This window comes from Zerene cesonia, chromosome 5, assembly GCF_012273895.1.
Source record: "Zerene cesonia ecotype Mississippi chromosome 5, Zerene_cesonia_1.1, whole genome shotgun sequence".
Classification (NCBI taxonomy): domain Eukaryota; kingdom Metazoa; phylum Arthropoda; class Insecta; order Lepidoptera; family Pieridae; genus Zerene; species Zerene cesonia.
Genome location: NC_052106.1, coordinates 5,344,241 through 5,362,583, shown reverse-complemented (window position 1 = coordinate 5,362,583; position 18,343 = coordinate 5,344,241). Strand labels below are relative to the sequence as shown.

At 33.7% G+C, this 18,343-nt stretch overlaps 4 protein-coding genes across 5 annotated transcripts; 2 read left to right on the top strand and 2 right to left on the bottom strand.

Moving 5' to 3' along the window:
* Positions 1-125: 125 nt before the first annotated feature.
* Positions 126-1,033, bottom strand: LOC119839869 (U6 snRNA-associated Sm-like protein LSm7). Its single transcript, XM_038366286.1, has 3 exons — positions 820-1,033; positions 559-742; positions 126-319 (listed from the first exon to the last, which is right to left on the bottom strand). The coding sequence occupies exons 1-3, from the start codon at positions 850-852 to the stop codon at positions 183-185; spliced, it is 354 nt and encodes a 117-aa protein (XP_038222214.1). The 5' UTR covers positions 853-1,033; the 3' UTR covers positions 126-182.
* A 288-nt stretch (positions 1,034-1,321) lies between these two features.
* LOC119840309 (protein brunelleschi) lies at positions 1,322-12,445 on the top strand. Of its 2 annotated transcripts, XM_038366879.1 has the most exons (18): positions 1,322-1,350; positions 1,444-1,739; positions 1,824-1,914; positions 2,029-2,259; positions 2,821-3,116; positions 3,753-3,929; positions 4,309-4,938; positions 5,243-5,407; positions 5,838-5,998; positions 6,697-6,934; positions 7,012-7,502; positions 7,867-8,165; positions 8,685-8,766; positions 9,358-9,479; positions 10,364-10,533; positions 10,722-10,919; positions 11,618-11,825; positions 12,159-12,445. In XM_038366879.1, the coding sequence occupies exons 2-18, from the start codon at positions 1,550-1,552 to the stop codon at positions 12,388-12,390; spliced, it is 3,981 nt and encodes a 1,326-aa protein (XP_038222807.1). In that variant the 5' UTR covers positions 1,322-1,350; positions 1,444-1,549; the 3' UTR covers positions 12,391-12,445. The 2 variants fall into 2 exon arrangements, with proteins under 2 accessions (XP_038222807.1, XP_038222806.1); XM_038366878.1 differs by having other exon boundaries at positions 1,328-1,739.
* Positions 12,446-13,813: 1,368 nt separating this feature from the next.
* Positions 13,814-15,125, top strand: LOC119840311. Its single transcript, XM_038366881.1, has 3 exons — positions 13,814-14,038; positions 14,136-14,328; positions 14,669-15,125. Exons 1-3 carry the CDS (start codon positions 13,962-13,964, stop codon positions 15,068-15,070), a joined length of 672 nt encoding a protein of 223 aa, XP_038222809.1. The 5' UTR covers positions 13,814-13,961; the 3' UTR covers positions 15,071-15,125.
* On the bottom strand, positions 15,115-17,605 carry LOC119840310 (ATP-dependent DNA helicase PIF1). The gene is made up of 3 exons (XM_038366880.1): positions 16,708-17,605; positions 16,429-16,592; positions 15,115-16,215 (listed from the first exon to the last, which is right to left on the bottom strand). The coding sequence occupies exons 1-3, from the start codon at positions 17,459-17,461 to the stop codon at positions 15,220-15,222; spliced, it is 1,914 nt and encodes a 637-aa protein (XP_038222808.1). The 5' UTR covers positions 17,462-17,605; the 3' UTR covers positions 15,115-15,219.
* Positions 17,606-18,343: the final 738 nt, after the last annotated feature.

Sequence of the window (18,343 nt, the reverse complement as noted above, 5' to 3'; positions counted from 1 at the left end):
AATGTTTAGTGAATTTTTAAGTTGAGTCTAATTTACAGTTGTATCAGACAATTGCAATGAATAACTATTTATATTTTGAGTATTTCTTAACAGGGTTTGTATTATGGATATGCAAAAGACAAGTATTGTAAAAACATATTTATTGACTTAGCCTTATATTATACTTAACTTAAGACATAGTATTACTCCTGTGCAATGAATGGATTAGGTATTGCCTCCATGCCATCCATGGGACAGATAAGCACTATAGATGTACCTCGGCACACAACAAGGCCCAAAGCTCTTGTATCGTCAAGTAATTTATATGGATCATCGGGATCTAAAAATATTTATTTTCATATAATTAAACTAAAAACAAATTTATCATAGATATACCAACTTGAACTCTTTCCAGAACAAAGAGAGGTATACCCTTCACATATCTCTCTTTCACATACAGAATTAGTTATTGAAGATATTCTTTTAACATTAAAGCAGTAATTTGAATACTGTATTAAAATGTATGTAATTACAGAAATTTGTGACAAATGTCATTTTTATTTATAATATAAAGTTTACCTCTTAAATATTCTGTTGTGTTGTCCAAAACTAAATTTAATAAAGGATCGTAACCCTTCAATATGCCTGCTGCTTCCCGACCACCGGCAAATTTAACTCTGATACTTTTTTCTAAGTATTTACTTAAGTCGAGAATGGACTCTTTTCTACGTTTCTCTTTATTATCGCCCGCTCCTTGTGCGCTCTTTATTGAGAAATAACATACAAGTAAGTATTAAATACAAAAACAATCTTAAAAACAAAACAATTATCAATCCAAACCTTCGTCTTTTCTCCGCTTTCTTTAGAGGCCATTTCAAAATTTTATTCCAGCTGATTACTAAAAATAAGTAATTAAGCCAAGGGTCGACTTAAAAAAGTGCTGATAATGTAAAATCTTTAATAAATATAGAATTAATCAAACAAAGTCAAAACTTTAGCTTATTTTGAGGTTATTATTGATGTTGACAATATTTAATTGACCACCACAGAATAAATATTAAAATTGTATTAATTGATAATCTCTAAAGATTTATCTTATTATTAACGGCAAAGTACAAAAATTTCCACATACATTTAAAAATACGATACTTTTAAACAAGAAACTAGTGCATACACACAGGTACTCCATCATATTATTATACTATTATTTGTAGTTTGTACTACATCAATGTGGTATTGGTGCTCATGGAATTTTATTGATTCTGTGGTTTTGATCTGTAAATTGTGACATTGATGGTCTATGTCTGTGACTGACATTGATTAGTGGAATGACAATTGACAAGTGACAACAAATCAATTGTATTGTAAAAAGTAAGAAGTGTAAATAAAACCAAAATATTCCAATACTATTTATAATAATTTTATAGTTATATTAATTTCCAGTGTTTGCTTTACTTTCCGTAGCCTTATTGCGTCTTGCTGTTCCATACTATAAAACATAACTAGCTCACCTAAGTAGGTGGTAACAAATGTATTAAATTAAAGCGTTGCCTTTAACGTAGCAATTTCAATGCGCTCATCGGTGAGCTATATACTATCACACGCCCCCGGAGAGTCGGTGATGTCGCACCCTGACTACTCGCAGCAAACTCAACATCACGCCTGTTTGTTGGTACTTGTAAAGGGTATCGGGGGCGTACTGAAGAACTTCAACAAACTTTGGGAGCGTATCCAGAAGGTACATAACATAAAAGTCACAGGTATGTACTGTAATACTTTTCTATTTCGTAGAACAAAGGCAAATATACTGAAAATGAAGTAAACAAATGTTTTTCCTCTTTTAGACTCCAATGGACAAGTAAGAGATATCTGGGTAAGATATGTTCGCGATTATCCAGTTGAAAATAATGATTGGGGAGATTTTCAGACACATAGGTATGCATATATATAAGTATATGTATAAAGACAAGATCATTTCATATCAAGTATGAATTTAAATCGATTTATAACCTTCCATGTTTCATTCTTCATATCTTACATCTTTTTCAGACGACTCCTAGGTTTAATTACGTTGAGTAAGTTCACAAATCAAATAGAACTGAATGAAGTATGTAGAGTCCATGAGTCTCTCAAAGTGAAGTACTCTAACACTCTATATGACTCCCGAGCATTTATGTTTGGGCCTGGCAATAATTTAAAGAAACCTGAGCAAGAACCAGAAACTTATAGTGCTACAGAAGATGATAAATCATTGAAGGAAAAATGTAGCATTAGTGATAAGTATGTTTCCATAATAAAATTATTATATTGTTTTGAACATGAAAAGAAAATTGTGTGTTGATGTAAATAATCATAGTACAGTGTACAGTGTTTTATATGTTTAATTAATGTTTATAGCCATACAATTTTTATACTATTAAATTTAGATAGAAAAGATTTAGATATATAAAGGTGGCAATAGTTTATACACTCTGAATGAAAACAAAGATTTATGTGGATATTCACGCAAATTGTGGAGAGTGCGAAGTAAATGCAACCCCATTAGGCATTTTTTATCCAACCGTGTTGTCACAGAGTGGAATAGGCTACCCGAGAGTGTAATAATGGCATCCATATTGAATAGTTTTAAAAATAAATTTGATGAACTGAATGTTTTCTTCAAATCATAAAATACACACGCATCAGCATTTTAGCTGCTAGTGTTCTTAAATAAAATAATAAAAATAATAATATTATGTAAATTTTAACTAATTGACCTTAAGTAATTTATCTCTTCTCAATTGCTACCTGCACACCATCAAGCATTTTAATATTCAAATCATACTTAATTTATATTTACAGATCATCAATACCAGGTGAGCAAGCAGATAGCTTATCATCAACTGATAGTTTCCCACGTTCATCATCATCTGCTTCATGCAGTGTGCCTGAAGAGCACTTCACCACTCCATCAAACTTTAAAACCCATGCAATGTTTTATGGAGAAAATGATCCAGTGTTAGATCTGGAGCAGCATGTGGCTGACTTGATAAACTCATTGTTTTGGGTGGTTGAGTCCAAAAGACTGGAGAGGTCCAAGGAGAAATTGGAGAAAGTTTCCTTGCTTCTTGCTCCGTTTGAGAAGAGAGATTTTGTAGGTAAGTACAACATGATACTAAAATTGCAAAGGATTACATATTAATTTTATTTTATTTTGATGCTATTTTTTAATATAATTGAAAATTAAAATTTTCAAACCAATACTCTTTATTAAACAGTTATGCTAATCTGAACTGCAATATACTATTTTTTTGATCTTTTTATCCATATTTTATAATCTGTTCGAGTTAAAAACATTGACAATTAATTTAAAATAAACCCAAACCACAATTGGGTTGTCTATCTAGGATTTTACATTTATCATAGTATATTCCACTAGTCAAGCTCTTTCATTTGATCAATATTTTCGGAGATTAGTGAAAAAGCATTTATTCCCAGACACATACATAATTCACAAACTGTAGCTAAAAACACACTCAAACTCAAATATTTATTCATTCAAGACTTCTTATAGAAGCACTTTTGAATTACTACTAGTCAGTAGTAATTAATAATAAGTATAGTAATTATTCATCTTTCAAAGAATAAAATAATACAAAATACAATTTGAATCATCCATGCACGTCAAACTTATAACACACCATTGTTTGTGCTTTAACTTCTAATAATCTGTCTATCTATACTTCTACTTTCAAAGTGTACTTATTTATAGTCATGTACTAAATATATTTTAGGTCTTGATATGGAATCTCGCAACAACAAAAAGAGATGTATGGGTCGAGTTACAAAGAATCTGGCAGATCTTACATTACAAGCAGGCTTGGTTGCAGAGTCTCTAACTTTATATCATTCAGCTGCTGAAATATTGAAATCTGTAAACGATTGGCTGTGGCTGGCTGCAGCTAAGGAAGGTAAAGTTTATTAATTTATTAGTAACACTGATGTCCACCATTTATGCATGCTTATATGACTATAATATATTGTTGTCAAAACCCTTCCCATACAATGTTTCTTGTCTTATTCAACTCTCTCTTCAAGATTCAATTTTGCATCATAATTCTGCAATCGCAGATTATATAATAAGCAATGTATTGTTAGTAAAAAAAAAGTAAATATTTATAATATTTATAGTATGGGGAATTTTGAAGCAAAAGTTAATGATCTAAAGAAATTGATAATAACTTGTTATAACATAATTATATATGTCTTAATGCAATGAATAGCAAATTAAAGATACTATTTGAAGGATAATTCGTGATTCACTTTGTCTAAATAAAAGTCACTTTTTAGGTCACTGCGCCGCATCCGCTATTCTTATATATCCGAATCTAAGAAACTCAGCACCACTGCAACGCAATGCTAGTCTTCAAGAAAATTCACCCTACAAAATTAAACCATTATCGTTGTATCAAACAAACGATCCATTTAGGAAGTTCAAAGTTAGTTCTTCACCGCTTAAGTCCAAAGTGTCCAGTCCAGTTAATCCACCCAGTGAATTAACGCCATCGTCATCAGAAAGTATAGAAACTTCATCGAGACAATCCGAATCTGAAAATGCTGATACAGAATCATTAGCATCGACCAGCGATATTGAGTACCAAAGCCAAAGATCATACTTAACGCCGGATTTGCCTTCAATTCCGAGGCAACCACAGTCACAGATACACAATCAGTACCTTCTTGGTGGAGAAGATATTGCTGAAAAATATCGTATAGCAATAATACATTACAGTAAATATCAAAATGCTGGTATCATCGAGACAGAGGCGTGCTTTAAAGCTGCCCGAATTGCTGTGGAGCAAAACAACAGTTTGATTGCATCGGGTTTCTTGCAGAATGTTATGTTTATAAACCTCACTTTGAGTGAACAGGAGAAGATACAGAGATTTGATACTCTTGCTGAGTTGTATAAAGAAATTGGTAAGTAAAATATGTGATTTTAAGTAAATTGTTACATGTATTGTTAATTTAATGAAGAGTAACTGTTTTAATTGTAAAATGACATTATCGAGCTAATGAAAATCATCTTACATTATGTGTTTGATGCAGAAATTATTTTTATATCAATTAACTATACTACTTGTGCAATATGGCCGCAAATACATTTTCATAAATTGTGATATTTATATATTTACTTACTTCCTATCCTCCTTGTGCCATAAAAATGCTAAAAATAAGATAAGCCGAATTGGTTGAGCCGTTTTGAATATGATTTTTTTTATAGGTTTTCTACGAAAGGCTGCATTCTGTCAGCGTTTGGCGGCCACTCGCCATGTATGCGCCAACAACCCAAACCCAGATTGGCAGCGATGTTATTTTCTCATGCTGCACAGTTTTCCAGGACATAAGCTTAGCTTAGATCCTAATTATGTTATACAACATCAAGTTGGTAAGTCGTATGTTTAATAATTATAATAAGTCATATGTGTTTGTTATAACTCATTGTATTTATAACAGTTGCTTTAGTATTTACATATGTATAAATTCTTTAAAATTTAGAATTTATGTTTAATGTATGTTTCCTATCTTTCCCGTATTAATATCGACCAATCAGATTCACGGTTCACAATTTTATGCATATGGGTGGTGATGAACTTTGTCGTTTTATTCACAATTTGTTGGTTTAATACTGACATATAATGAACTATCGAATCGAAGAATAATACGTCTAATTGCAAAAAGGTTTGATACAAAATCTGAGGTTGTGATCCTGAACACACATTTTTGACTGTTTATAGTCCAGCGGGATAAATAATGTAGACTAATAAATGGTAATTACAAACTTTCGGTGACGTACAAGGTGTTTTGTCGTGCCGCAGGCTGGCCAGTGCTGCAGATCCAGCTGCTGCAGGAGGTGGTGGTGGCGGCGCGGCGCATGGGCCACCCCGCGCTGGCCACGCGCCACATGACGTTCCTGCTGCAGGCCATGTGGCCGCACCTGCGCGCGCACGAGCAGCGCGAGCTCGCCATACAGCTGCAGGTCTGGCCCTCTACTTATCTCACTAATCACACTATCATACTATCACACTAATGTTATATACTAGCTGTGCCCCGCGGTTTCACCCGCGGAAGTCTGTATCCCGTAGGAATATCGGGATAAAAAGTTGCCTATATGTTATTCCAGTTGTCCAGCTATCTTAATACGTACCAAATTTAATTGCAATCGGTTCAGTTGTTTTTGCGTAAAAGAGTAACAAACACACACACACACATCCTTACAAACTTTCGCATTTATAATATTAGTAGGATGTGAAAGTTTTGATTGTTTGGATGTTGGCGAATATAGGATGGCAAACCACCAGCTCAGTTGCCCGCTATGACATATAAAAGCTAGCAGCACCCGAACAGCTAAATCACTCGGCACTATTGGAATTGCGGCAGTTCTGTATCACGTCATTTAAGAAGTAATTGACAGCAATTACGACCCAGGATCTACTTTTAAGAACATGATGATATCCATTGTACTACAATGGATATATGTATATATCGCTTATAATTGACTCGATCAAGATCAGTGTAAACAATTCTATAAAATTGTGGCATTGACTCGATTCCTTTAATAAATGGAGGTATATAAGATACCTTTTTGAACAAAACGTATTGTTCCAAGAAAAATGTATAATTTTTATATTTCAAGTGCCCTAACATTTTCACTAAACATATTGTTATATTGTATAGGCCCTATCTGCGCAATGTGAAGGTGGTCCAGTGCCTCTTGTACTGGAGACAGGCGAGGTGATCCCGCCCGCTAACCTCACGCACGTGCCGCACTGCTCGCACTTTGCCCCTCGGGCTCTGCCCCCAGCTAGAACACCGCATCTCATTAAATCCAAGCCACAGCAAGGACCTTTCATATTCACACCGATACACTTTGGCAGTTTGGATAGAAAGGCCAAGAAAGATGAGGGAAAGATGGGTAAGTTAATGAAGAAATATACTACTATTTTCAAATCTTTTTTCTACCATATCATGCCATAATAAAATTATTTTCAGAATACTTATGGGTAGAAGACGACATATGCGAAGTCCAATTAAAACTGACAAATCCATTACCGTTCGAACTGAAAGTATCGAACATGCGCCTCCTCACATCCGGCATAGTGTTCGAATCAATACCAGAGACAATAATTCTGCCTCCAGACTCACCTACAACCGTTAATCTGCACGGCACTCCCAAAGAAATAGGGGAGTTGCAAATTCTCGGCTATTCCACACATACATTGGGAGTAAAGTCGAATTGTAGGCTTAAAAGTATGCCAATGCCGAACAAATTTCCCGCCTCTTTTACAATCGATGTGATTCCTAGTTTGCCTACAATCACTATTGAGACGGTGGTCGCTCTCTCTGGGAACATTTTGTCCAATATGGAAACTTCTGGAAGCGTCACCAATGTGTCGCTGTATAATGGAGAGAGCACGGAATGCGCTATTAAGATTACTAATACGAGCAACGTGCCGATTGAATACTTAGATTTGTCTATACAGGTATGTCTGTCACCTAATATCGAGTAGGGTTAAAGAAAACGTATTTTTTTGCATTTTCTTCTAATGAATACATACATTTTTCGAAATCAAAAAGAATACTTATCAGAAAATTAGTCATTCATATGTTATATCACTTAATCACTACAGAGTATAAAACAAAGTCGCTTTCTCTGTCTCAAGGGATTTTGATGGGGTATTTTTAATAGATAGAGTGATTCAAGAGGAAGGTTTATGTGTATAAGAACATCTATTAAATTACTGCGAATTTAACGCGTGCGAAGCCGCGGGAAAAAGCTAGTTAAATATAAATTATCGTCATTCACCATCCAAAACAATTTTTATAATAGCAACATTAAAATTCCAGTCAAACATGGACAGCCAACTACAAAGCAAAGTGTTCCAATGGTCCAACGACGACGTTCAGTCGCAGCTGCCGATCCAACCCAACGACGTAGCGACGATCGCAATGAAACTGTACGGCGAAGCCGATTTCCTAGATCTAGGCGGCTGTGATAACCTATTCCCCAATAGCCTGACGTCAAACTATCCGTCTCGCGTTGGATCGCCGGTGCCGAATGCGCACGCGTCGTTGCCGACGCAGAGTTCGAACCCGCAAAATTCGTTGAGCAGCGGACTTATTAACAGAACCTCGGGGAGTTTCAGGTGAGAATTTTTCTTTTTAATAACCCCCAATAAAAATAGATGGGATGTTTGATGTGTGTGTGTGTCTGCTGTGGTATTTTGGATCCCGAACGGATAAACCGATTTTGATTGTTTTTTTTTGTTTTATTTGATTGTTTGAATGCTGAATTAGTTTGATACAAACAGTTAAGGATGGCGGTCGCCACAAAATTTTAGAGTAAATGTTTATTTCACAAGTGAAATGGTTTTTCATCAAATGAAATGACTAGTTTCATACTATTTACTGTTACAAAATATAATTCCAAGACGACAATAGAGAATGACTTTGGGGGTCTGTTAATTTTCACTCATTAATTTATTTGTACATAATATTCGGCTTTGTAAATAAATTGATTTGCTGCTCAAAAATATTTCATAACTGCACTCTTTGATGTTATCCTTCTTCTTAAAATTTGTAATAATGCAGTCTTCAAAAGAAGTATTAGATAGATCTTTAATAATATGGGTAAATTTATTATTTATTTTCAAATTCTTATTTAGATCTACAAATTCGCAAACGACAAGTTGGTCTGCGCCGTTATCGGTGATGCCACCTTCGAGAGGGCGGCAAGTTGAGGCTCAGGTAAATATTTATCCAAATAGAGTATTTCCCCGAAAAAAAACTATTTTTATTAAAATCATTGTTCTTAAAATTAATAAGACTTAAACCACGGATAACAAATACTATTTACATTTAAAAACGTAATTTTTTGTCAAATTGCAACACTGGCTTTGACCATTTACATAAACATATGAAGAAATGAGTATAAAAAAACATTTCGTATTAACGATATGTTTTTTTTTCTCCATTAATAAATATGTAAGGATAGCCATCGGTGTATTAAAGTGGATTGAATAATGTTTAATATCCTATACTAATATTATAAATGCGAAAGTTTGTGAGGATGGATGTATGTGCATGTCTGTTACTCTTTCACGCAAAAACAACTGAACCAATTGCAATGAAATTTAGTACGTAGATAGCTAGACGACTTGAATAACACATAGGCAAATTTTTAACCCGATGTTCCCGATCTCGATGTATTTTTATTAAAACTGCGGGGCGCAGCTAGTATATTAAGTTTCTCAGTAAAAATGTAAAGGTTTTGGGATAATATATACAATATAAATAATATTCACAAATATAAATGAACACGTTACTCATTGCACGTAGATGTTAATAAGATACGCGGGTGGTGCGGGCACGGAGCACTGCCGCCAGTCCACGCTGCAGCTGAACCTGGAGCTGCTGCCCAGCGTCTCCATCACGCACTGGGACGTGTTGCCCGCTGAAATGTTCGTACTTTATTGTTTTTCACTTTTTGTCTGTTTATTTAGAATTAACTTGTATGTCAAACCGGATGTAGAGGAGCACTTTTGTATTATCAAAGTCTCCAAATAAAAGCCTTATTATATTAACATTTTAATCTTCTTTATGAGCGTTTGACTTAGGTTACAGGATAAATGCTACTGACTAATATATTTAGACTCGTACATATACAAATAGCTTCGATCAGCGTATTTGCACATGCGTGTCCCTATAGCGGGCAACTGCGCTGGTGGTTCGCTTCATAGTAAGCGATCACCACCGCCCTTGAACATCTGTAGAGGTAAAGGAAACGATTGATGACTGCAAAGAAGGAATGAAGGAAAAATAATCCGGGCTTCCGGCTCCCCCACTCACCGTAAACTCAAACTCAAACATTTATTCATTCAACTAGACTTCTTATAGAAGCACTTTTGAATCGTCATAATACTACACAGTTACAACATTTAGCACCGGTTCGGAAGGCAGTTTCTACAGAGAAGAGCCGGCAAGAATCTCTGTAGTTGCTCTTTTAAAACACACGTATGTAAGAAACACAGTAGCATGCTTTTATTTAATGTCGATCTTCTGTGGAGATGTGATATTTCTCTAATGTGAGCTGGCCCAATTCGTGGCCGAAACTACATAAAAAATCTTAATCTATTTACAAATGTAGTAAGTAAGTTAGATAATTAAGAAAGTAAATTATTGATGAGTTTTGATTAATTTTTTATTTCATTTTGTTGGCTTTGCCTTAAGTACATGAATTATTTAATTAGGAAGGTGGACAATGTTAGTGATTGGTATACTTATTCTAATTACTTATAATAATAATTACCTTATAACAATACTCTGAGCTCTTACTATTCTTCAGCCCAAGTCAGCTATACCTAGTATTGGATATAACGAATTTGACAACAGAAGAGATGGATCTCCATTACACGGATAACAAACACATTCTCATAGAGAGCAAGGAGTCTTGCCGAGTGCCAGTGCCGCTTGATAGGTGCCCATTTAATTCTACGCCAAAATCAGTAAATGAAGGTAAACTATAAACAAATTTAGTATTAACATTTCTCTTCAAAGCTTTCAGTTTTCTTTTTTTCTTTAGTCTAATATTTTTTCAATTATTTCTCAATTTCGCAGAAAATATATTTAAAATAATGTCGGAAACATTTAACTGAATCGCTGTATTTGAAAATGTTGTTTAAAAAACTAGTTTATTTTTACAGATACGGTAGAGTCCAAATCAATAAGCACTGGAGCTTCGTCGAACTGTCTAGAACTGATGTGCTCAGAACACATCACCAACAATGTGGAACTCCGCTGGAACATGTTGCAGTCCAACATCTCGGGACGGGCTTCAGTCAAGGGCATTACACTGTCTCAAGCCATGATTGATATTGTTAGAATGTCTCCATTGAATTGGGGTATGATGTATTGCTTTATGGATGCTCCTACTAATATTGTAAACGAAAAAATTGTTGACCCATTGATATTCATAAGCCGCTAGACACATAATCGCAAAAGCAAGTTTGCCCATGCGTCTATAAGGTAGTTTTTTAATTAGCGTTTACAATAGACTTTGAACATTAACGCAACGAAATAAAGTGTAAATTTGAATGAAATTAGGTGATTGTGTATCCCCTAATGTATGGTATTAGCACATAGGCTCAGGGTATCACATGAGTGTGAGTATCACATGAGTGTGTGTGTGAATCCACGGCCTGAAATATGGTTGAGCAACTATTATGGCTTAATACAAGTTGTTGTATGGAGTTATATGCTTGCTACATGATTAATCGAAACAGCTGAAGGGCTCTGTTTGAAATTTGGAATAGAGATAAATCATTATATTAATTTATTAGTATTAATAATAACAATTTTATCCACGTCCACTATCACAGAGTGTAGCTAACGATAGTATGAATGTGATATACCCAAAAACTCTTAAACATTTTTCGATCACATTTGGCACACTAAAGCATAAGTTTACATAAGTATGTATTAACAACGTCTGTCGATAGAAGTGACTCTTTATTTTATTTCAGTCATATCCTCCTGAATCATAGTGAGCCTAATTTTATTTTATCATATATTTTTTTCATACTGTGTTTATTTTTTGCAGAGGTGAGCATAAACAAGCAGTATATAAAGCCGCAAGAGGAATACAGCTGCAACGCAGGAGAATGTCTGTCTCTCGGAGTCGCCATTTGGAATCATCTAACGCGCCCACTGCACAAACTCTGCTTATCTGTGCAGTTCTACCAAGATTACAATAATGGCGTGCTAAATTATAAACTGGATAATTCTGTAGCAACTGCTGGCAATAATAAGTATGTATAAATTATTAACTGCATATCCCACCCCTCTGGGGATTTCTTGGATAAAACTATTGTATTTTCGGATCTCAAACTGTTATACCAAATTTCATCCAATTATAAATCTCATTTTAATTTTTTCTGAAATATATGTGAGAGGCCAATAAGTGTTATTATACATTTAAAATCATTGTATGTAAAAATTTCTCATCATTGTATGTTGTTTACGCTAACAATTTATAAAGTCTAAGCCATTATTCCTAACGGTTTCTTTTTTTTTGCATCCAATGCAAGCATAAACAAGTATTTATATAGGAGAAACGGTAAATATTTTTTTATTGTTTTCAGAGTGATATTGACAACACTAGAAGAAACAGCCAAAGCGTACCACGAGTGTACCGTCGTATTTTTAACTCCTGGTGAATTCAAAATTGACATTCAATGTTCTACCACAGAACCGTTGGCAGACGACCCTAGTGGTATTAGAGAAATCGAACACCCCTCGATCACACCGCCTGGCGGGGAAATAAGTCACGTTTGGAGGTTCATACCACCTGTAGCTATAAGTGTTACTGATTAAATTATTATATAATGTATTTAAATAACTATTAAATTATATACTTTAAAGATTTTCTTTAATTGATTTTTACTAGATATGCATATTCCAGTATAAAAAACGTTATGTTTAACGTTTAATTGGCATCCATTAGAAAAAATGCGGCGCAAAGATTTGATCATTAATTTATGTATGTTTAATGATAATTTCTGAACAATAAATATTTTATATTATTAATGAATTAGAAAGAAAAATGTAATTATAAGGATTTTATTCCTTATCCACATAAAACATCTATAAGTAAAAACCTTAGTGACGATATTATAAGACCGGATCTTATGTTCAGCCTCTTAGTATATTTGATTTTGATTAGATTCGAACAGCCTTTATAGACCCTAATTATGCTCATTGCTCGGACGTCATTTGTCCCAAAATCTCAACAAATATAGCCGAAACTTGCTGTGCCCGGCGGTTTCACCCGCATAACTCTGTATCCCGTGGGAATGTCGGGATAAAAAGTTGCCTGTGTCCAACTATCAACGTAGCAAGTTTCATTGCAATCGGTTTAGTAGTTTTTACGTGAAAGAGTAACAAACATGCACACATCCTTACAAACTTTCGCATTTATAATATTTGGTAGGATAGTAGGATACAGACCATTTCGGCTCTAACGAATTGTTCAAAATAACACAACCTTATATTCCTCTTTCTTATATATAAAATTTAATTGCTGTTCGTTAGTCTCGCTAAAACTCGAGAACGGCTAAACGGATTTATCTTATCTTGGTCTTCAAATATCCGTGTAGGTCTAGGGAAGGTTTAAAAGGTGAGAACGATGGGGAAAATATGTCAAAACAATATTCTATGGCGTTACGAAGTTCACCGGGACAGTTAGTCTCTAATAAGGAAAATTTATATTGCGAGGATTTAATTTCCAGGCGGATCTTATATCACATATAGTTTCACAATTCCCAAAAAAGCGATTTAAAAGTATATTTGACATTTGTGTAGTCTGTGGGAACTAGAATTGTCTGTAGTTTATCATTTCATCCATGCCCATTGGTGACAGCTGGTGTTGCTGTATCGGGCAGAATCTAGCCCTTTTATGATGGTTCAACTCGCTTTATTATTAACCCGTATTTCCTACATTAGCAATTATCTCGCTTCGGGCCGATTTTTTATTCTTTTTTGCTTTTAAACCATGTCATGGGAGGATTTGTTACGAACTGAGTGTTCTGATTGGCGATTGAAGTTCTAATTATACATTCAAAATTATAATTGAATCAGAACTACTTGCAGTTTTTAGCGTCCTGGTGGTATTCGCGACTACATTATTAGTGATAACATGCATTTTATAAGTTTTAGGCTAACTCGTTTTGGAGTGCCGTGTTGCAGTTTTTAGAAAAACAAGGTGGTAACACTGGTGAGCGTATTGCGTAGTGACAGGTGACAGCATTTATTTTATTTGTCAAGTGTTTGATGTTGTTTGCAGTTTGATTGTTTTAGAAATTTTAAATCTGCTGTATAGTTTATAGCAGATTTAACTAAACAATCTTAATTCTAGATAGAGCAGAATAAAATAAATAATTTGAAATATGACATCAACTCAATGTGTTGTACAATTCTGCAAACTTTCAATTTTTAATAAAGTTCCCGGTGTAACATTTCATGGGTAAGTGCTGCTGATAATTAAATTTTCTAGAATTATTTAAATGTGTTATATAAAATATGTATTATAGAAATACTTCTAATATAATTATTTGTTGTAGATGTCCCACTTCGACTGAAATGCGAAATAAATGGCTACACGCGTTGCGCCATAAATGTGTTCTTTTAGATTGGACTAAAAGTAGGATTTGCTCTAAACATTTTGAAAGTCATTGTTTTGATTCTCAAAGAAGATTAAAGGATAATGCAGTTCCAACAATTTTTCCCAGTGTAAATAAAAAACATTTACCTAAGGTACACCATTTATCCATCTGTCTATATATTTAGGTTTTTTATACAAAGCTAATGTAGGATTTCGATGCTGCATTTTGGTAATTTTTTGTTTTCAACATCCTATTATTTGAGTATCATCAAATCCATTCAATGGGTTCATGTGGAAGTGTACCACACTAACTAGAATATGTATATTCATCCACCCTCACAAACTTGCATTTATAATATTAGTAAGATATTATTTATAGATCTATTTCATTAGGTTATTTTTATTTCTAAATTTGTACAATTTGAGAAAATATTGAAAATCTTATTGGGAAAATACTTTCAATGTTCATTAATTACCGCATCTTATTTGTAGACTTACATCTCAAGAACTAAAATTGAAAGAATTTTAAGTAGAATGACTCAACAAGAGATCATGACTGATATAAAAAATTCAATGAATAAGCTAAAAGAGCCCATGAACCTAGATAATATGGTGAATGAAGAAATGAAATTTAAAGGAGAGGTATCCACTGAGGCACAATTGTGGCTGATTGTAAAGAAACAGGAACATTTAAATACAAGACTCATGGAACTCTTAGCTCAAAATAAAAAACATGTTGAAGCTCTACAAAGCAATATTAAGCAAAATAAAAATAACAAGAAAGATGTTGATCAAAGTATGGAGACTCACAAGTATATTGTAAAATGTCTACAAGAAAAACTCGCTACATATGAAGAACAAATTGAAATATTGACGGCAGTTGAAGCTCGATGAGATGTATTAGGCATAGAAAGTCCATTCAATAAAACTTCATTTGATTTAAAGAAAATTTATTTAAATCCTATATACCCAGTCTCTGAATGTCAAAAATAAATAATAGCAAAATTAATCTATGGTAAATTAGCCTAATATCAGTCTTATAATTACTTTCTTCTTAGTTGTTTTTCTATGATATCCCTTAATTTTCCTTTTCGATTAGTTTTATCTGATAATGGTCTGCCCAAAGGTATTAGTTCCATTTGTTGAAGCCTTCGTCTGAATTTCTGGTAAAATTCTAAAACATTAGGGTCAGCCCAGACATGTCTCGAGTCAAAATCTAATACTCGTAAGGTGTTTAAACTTTGTGCTCTACTTAGAGCTACATAGGCTTGTCCAGCCTCAAAGATTTTAGACAATGACATTTCAACACAATCCAACGTTAGCCCTTGTGACTTATGTATAGAGAATGCCCAAGCCAAATTCAGAGGTACTTGTCTTCTACATAAAAGAGATCCATTTGCATTTTTCACATACCACCTCTCTGTTTTTGCAGTATATTCCTTTTTATTTTTAAATCTAACTACTGGTAAACCTTCATCAAATTTTACTACTACCCCCCTCGCCCCATTTACTAATCCAGCATTTACATTAATATTTTTTAATAACATGACTTGAGCACCTATTTTCAAAACTAATTTAGTAGGAGCAATTGTTTGCATGTCTAGTAGGCTTGTTGCATTATCACTATCTTGTGCTGAATATACTTTTTCTTCTCCTTCTAAATCACGTAATTTTGAATTGTTAATCATTTTCGAGTCATTTGTATGAGAACACAATCTAGTTGCAAGAATACCATCACTTTCTATCTTCTGCCTTGCAGTTTGAACAAGACGCTCGCTTATTTCTTTTGTTACACGTCCTATTCTTATACTATTCAGTATTGATATAAATTCTTGGTCTGTCTGTCTGTGTACTTCTTTTAGTTCAAAACATAGATCTATACAATTCTCCCAACATGAAGTCTGAAAACAAAATCTCTTCCCCGTTTTTGTTTTATCTACAACAGGAGGTAGCTGTAGGAAATCTCCACATAGGATAAGCTGGATTCCTCCAAAAGGCTTATCATTTTTTCTGACATGTCTGGCTACTGCTTCTAATTTCTGAAAAATTATTATATTTCTGTTAATAATTGCATCAAATGCCTTGTCCTTTTGATTGTTATTTTAACTTTCATAAATAGTAGTACTATTATGTTGTTGTATATGTAACTATGAAAACTTAATAAAACTTAACTAATAAACACTTACCTCAATTTAATTTGCAAACACATTATAGATAGGCTAAAGCGATTACTAAAAATCTAATAAGCTTACCTCAAAATATGCTCCATCCACCATGGATATTTCGTCAATAATGAGATGTTTGCATTTTCTCCACTTCTGTGCCACCAAAGGCAACTTTAAGGCTTTTTCACATAACTTTTCTATTGTCCCACTCCCATCTCCTATTCCAGCAAAAGCATGCAAGGTTGTTCCACCTAGAAATTGTAAAAATTTGATGTTTTACATATTTTTCATGCTTTGCAACTTTGAAATTATGAGAAACATATATTTAGCTACAAATAATTAATTTATGTTTCAATTGAAAATTACCTATATGGCAAGCAGCTACACCCGTGGATGCAGTAGGCATAGTAACATCTGGTGGCAAGGCTGCTACAATTCTCTTTAATAAATAACTCTTCCCTGTTCCTGCTGATCCTGTAAAGAATATATTCTTGCCTCCGAGGCAAGCTTCTAAAACCCTCTTTTGTTCAGGATTTAAAGTACTGGCTGTAGTTAACGGAGATGGGGAATACAATTTTTTCGGTGCAGGCCCACGGGCTACATCCTCTTGTTTTCTTTTCTTTGTGGGAGGAGAGGGTGTTGTTGTTGATGATTTACTGATTTTGTTCTTAGCATTACATAAGTCGGCTACCGTAACAGGACTTATTTCTTCGAAGGCTTGAGCCTTGCCACTTAATAATTTAGCTCGAACAGTCTGTTTTGATGGTGTCTTGTTAATAGATTGATCTCTATCACCAGTCATTTTGACAAATATCGTGCGGAGGAAAGAAACAAGATTTGTCGGCGGCGCGTTTGAGATAAATACCGTGCAACCAGCTTCTTGAAACTTTATACTTGCTTTGCCTTCGGCCATAAATTTCTTAAATACATTGATTCCTTTCAGGGCTAATCTAGTAGCCGCTTGTTTGTCGCTACTTATTTCCATAAACATTTCTCGAAATTCGTTCCGTATTAATCGTAGCGATGCAGTTTTTAAATTTATTTTTCTTGTAACAGATCCTTGCGCAGTCATCCATTCCACAGTTGCGGCACATGATAAAAATGTTTCACCAGATTCCATGATCGAGTTGACTTAAACTATACTTATCTCACTTTTATCATTTATGATTTATACATCAATCTTTTATATTTTCCTTTTCTTCATGAATAATACATAAAATTACTAAAAATTACCTACACGTTGGCGCGTTGGCGCAAAAAAATAAATGACAATGGTTTGATTTTTGAATTTTGAAATTGACACAAAATTTTAATTTAAATTTTGTTTATGGCAAACAATATGTGCCCTTTTGTCAATTTCAAATTAAGGATAGTCTACATAAATAGAATAACGGTCACATTTCTTTATTAGATAAAATATATCAATATTCCATAATCAAGCTCCCGTAAAAAGATTCGATTAAATTTTTATTCAAGGAGAAATAAATTTTAAAAATTACAAAAATAGCCTGGGAAATTCAAAAGTAAGGCGACATAAACGAAAACGAACTATGATGTTATAACCACTCATAGCTAATTTCGTACAAAAGAGTATGAGATATAAAAGTCAGTACCATGTTGCCAGTGTAAACGTTTACATTAAGAGTAACCAATTTATACAGACAAATTTCTTAGGGATTTAAGTACTTCATCTGTTTTGAAGATTAAGAAACTTAATAAATCATTGAATGTGATAAAAAATAGTTACGCATGACAATAAAAGTTCAAACATATTACTTAATGTTGAATTTTGATTTGATAATAATGAATTTTATTAAACTGAAGTATTTATTAATGTCCTAACAGTACATAATAATTAGGAACAACTATATAATTTTTACTTATTTCAGCAACTACTAACTCGTTTTATATGTCATATTGTACTTTATGTGAAAATATTATCATACAATACTTGTATGTCGAATGTTCTTGTACAGGGAAAGAGGGGTTAGTTCATGAAGAA

Excerpts from the sequence above, each read along its gene's own strand:
- LOC119839869 (XM_038366286.1), bottom strand. The coding sequence starts at position 852 with ATGGCCTCTAAAGAAAGCGGAGAAAAGACGAAG. Across the intron at positions 743-819 it reads AAAGCGGAGAAAAGACGAAG|AGCGCACAAGGAGCGGGCGA; the intron begins GTTTGGATTGAT and ends TTCTCAATAAAG. Across the intron at positions 320-558 it reads CACAACAGAATATTTAAGAG|ATCCCGATGATCCATATAAA; the intron begins GTAAACTTTATA and ends AAATATTTTTAG.
- LOC119840309 (XM_038366879.1), top strand. The coding sequence starts at position 1,550 with ATGCGCTCATCGGTGAGCTATATACTATCACACGCCCCCGGAGAGTCG. Across the intron at positions 9,480-10,363 it reads GACGTGTTGCCCGCTGAAAT|CCCAAGTCAGCTATACCTAG; the intron begins GTTCGTACTTTA and ends ACTATTCTTCAG. Across the intron at positions 11,826-12,158 it reads GCAACTGCTGGCAATAATAA|AGTGATATTGACAACACTAG; the intron begins GTATGTATAAAT and ends TATTGTTTTCAG.
- LOC119840311 (XM_038366881.1), top strand. The coding sequence starts at position 13,962 with ATGACATCAACTCAATGTGTTGTACAATTCTGCAAACTTTCAATTTTT. Across the intron at positions 14,039-14,135 it reads CCCGGTGTAACATTTCATGG|ATGTCCCACTTCGACTGAAA; the intron begins GTAAGTGCTGCT and ends TATTTGTTGTAG. Across the intron at positions 14,329-14,668 it reads ATAAAAAACATTTACCTAAG|ACTTACATCTCAAGAACTAA; the intron begins GTACACCATTTA and ends TCTTATTTGTAG.
- LOC119840310 (XM_038366880.1), bottom strand. The coding sequence starts at position 17,461 with ATGGAATCTGGTGAAACATTTTTATCATGTGCCGCAACTGTGGAATGG. Across the intron at positions 16,593-16,707 it reads TGTAGCTGCTTGCCATATAG|GTGGAACAACCTTGCATGCT; the intron begins GTAATTTTCAAT and ends TACAATTTCTAG. Across the intron at positions 16,216-16,428 it reads TGGATGGAGCATATTTTGAG|AAATTAGAAGCAGTAGCCAG; the intron begins GTAAGCTTATTA and ends ATAATTTTTCAG.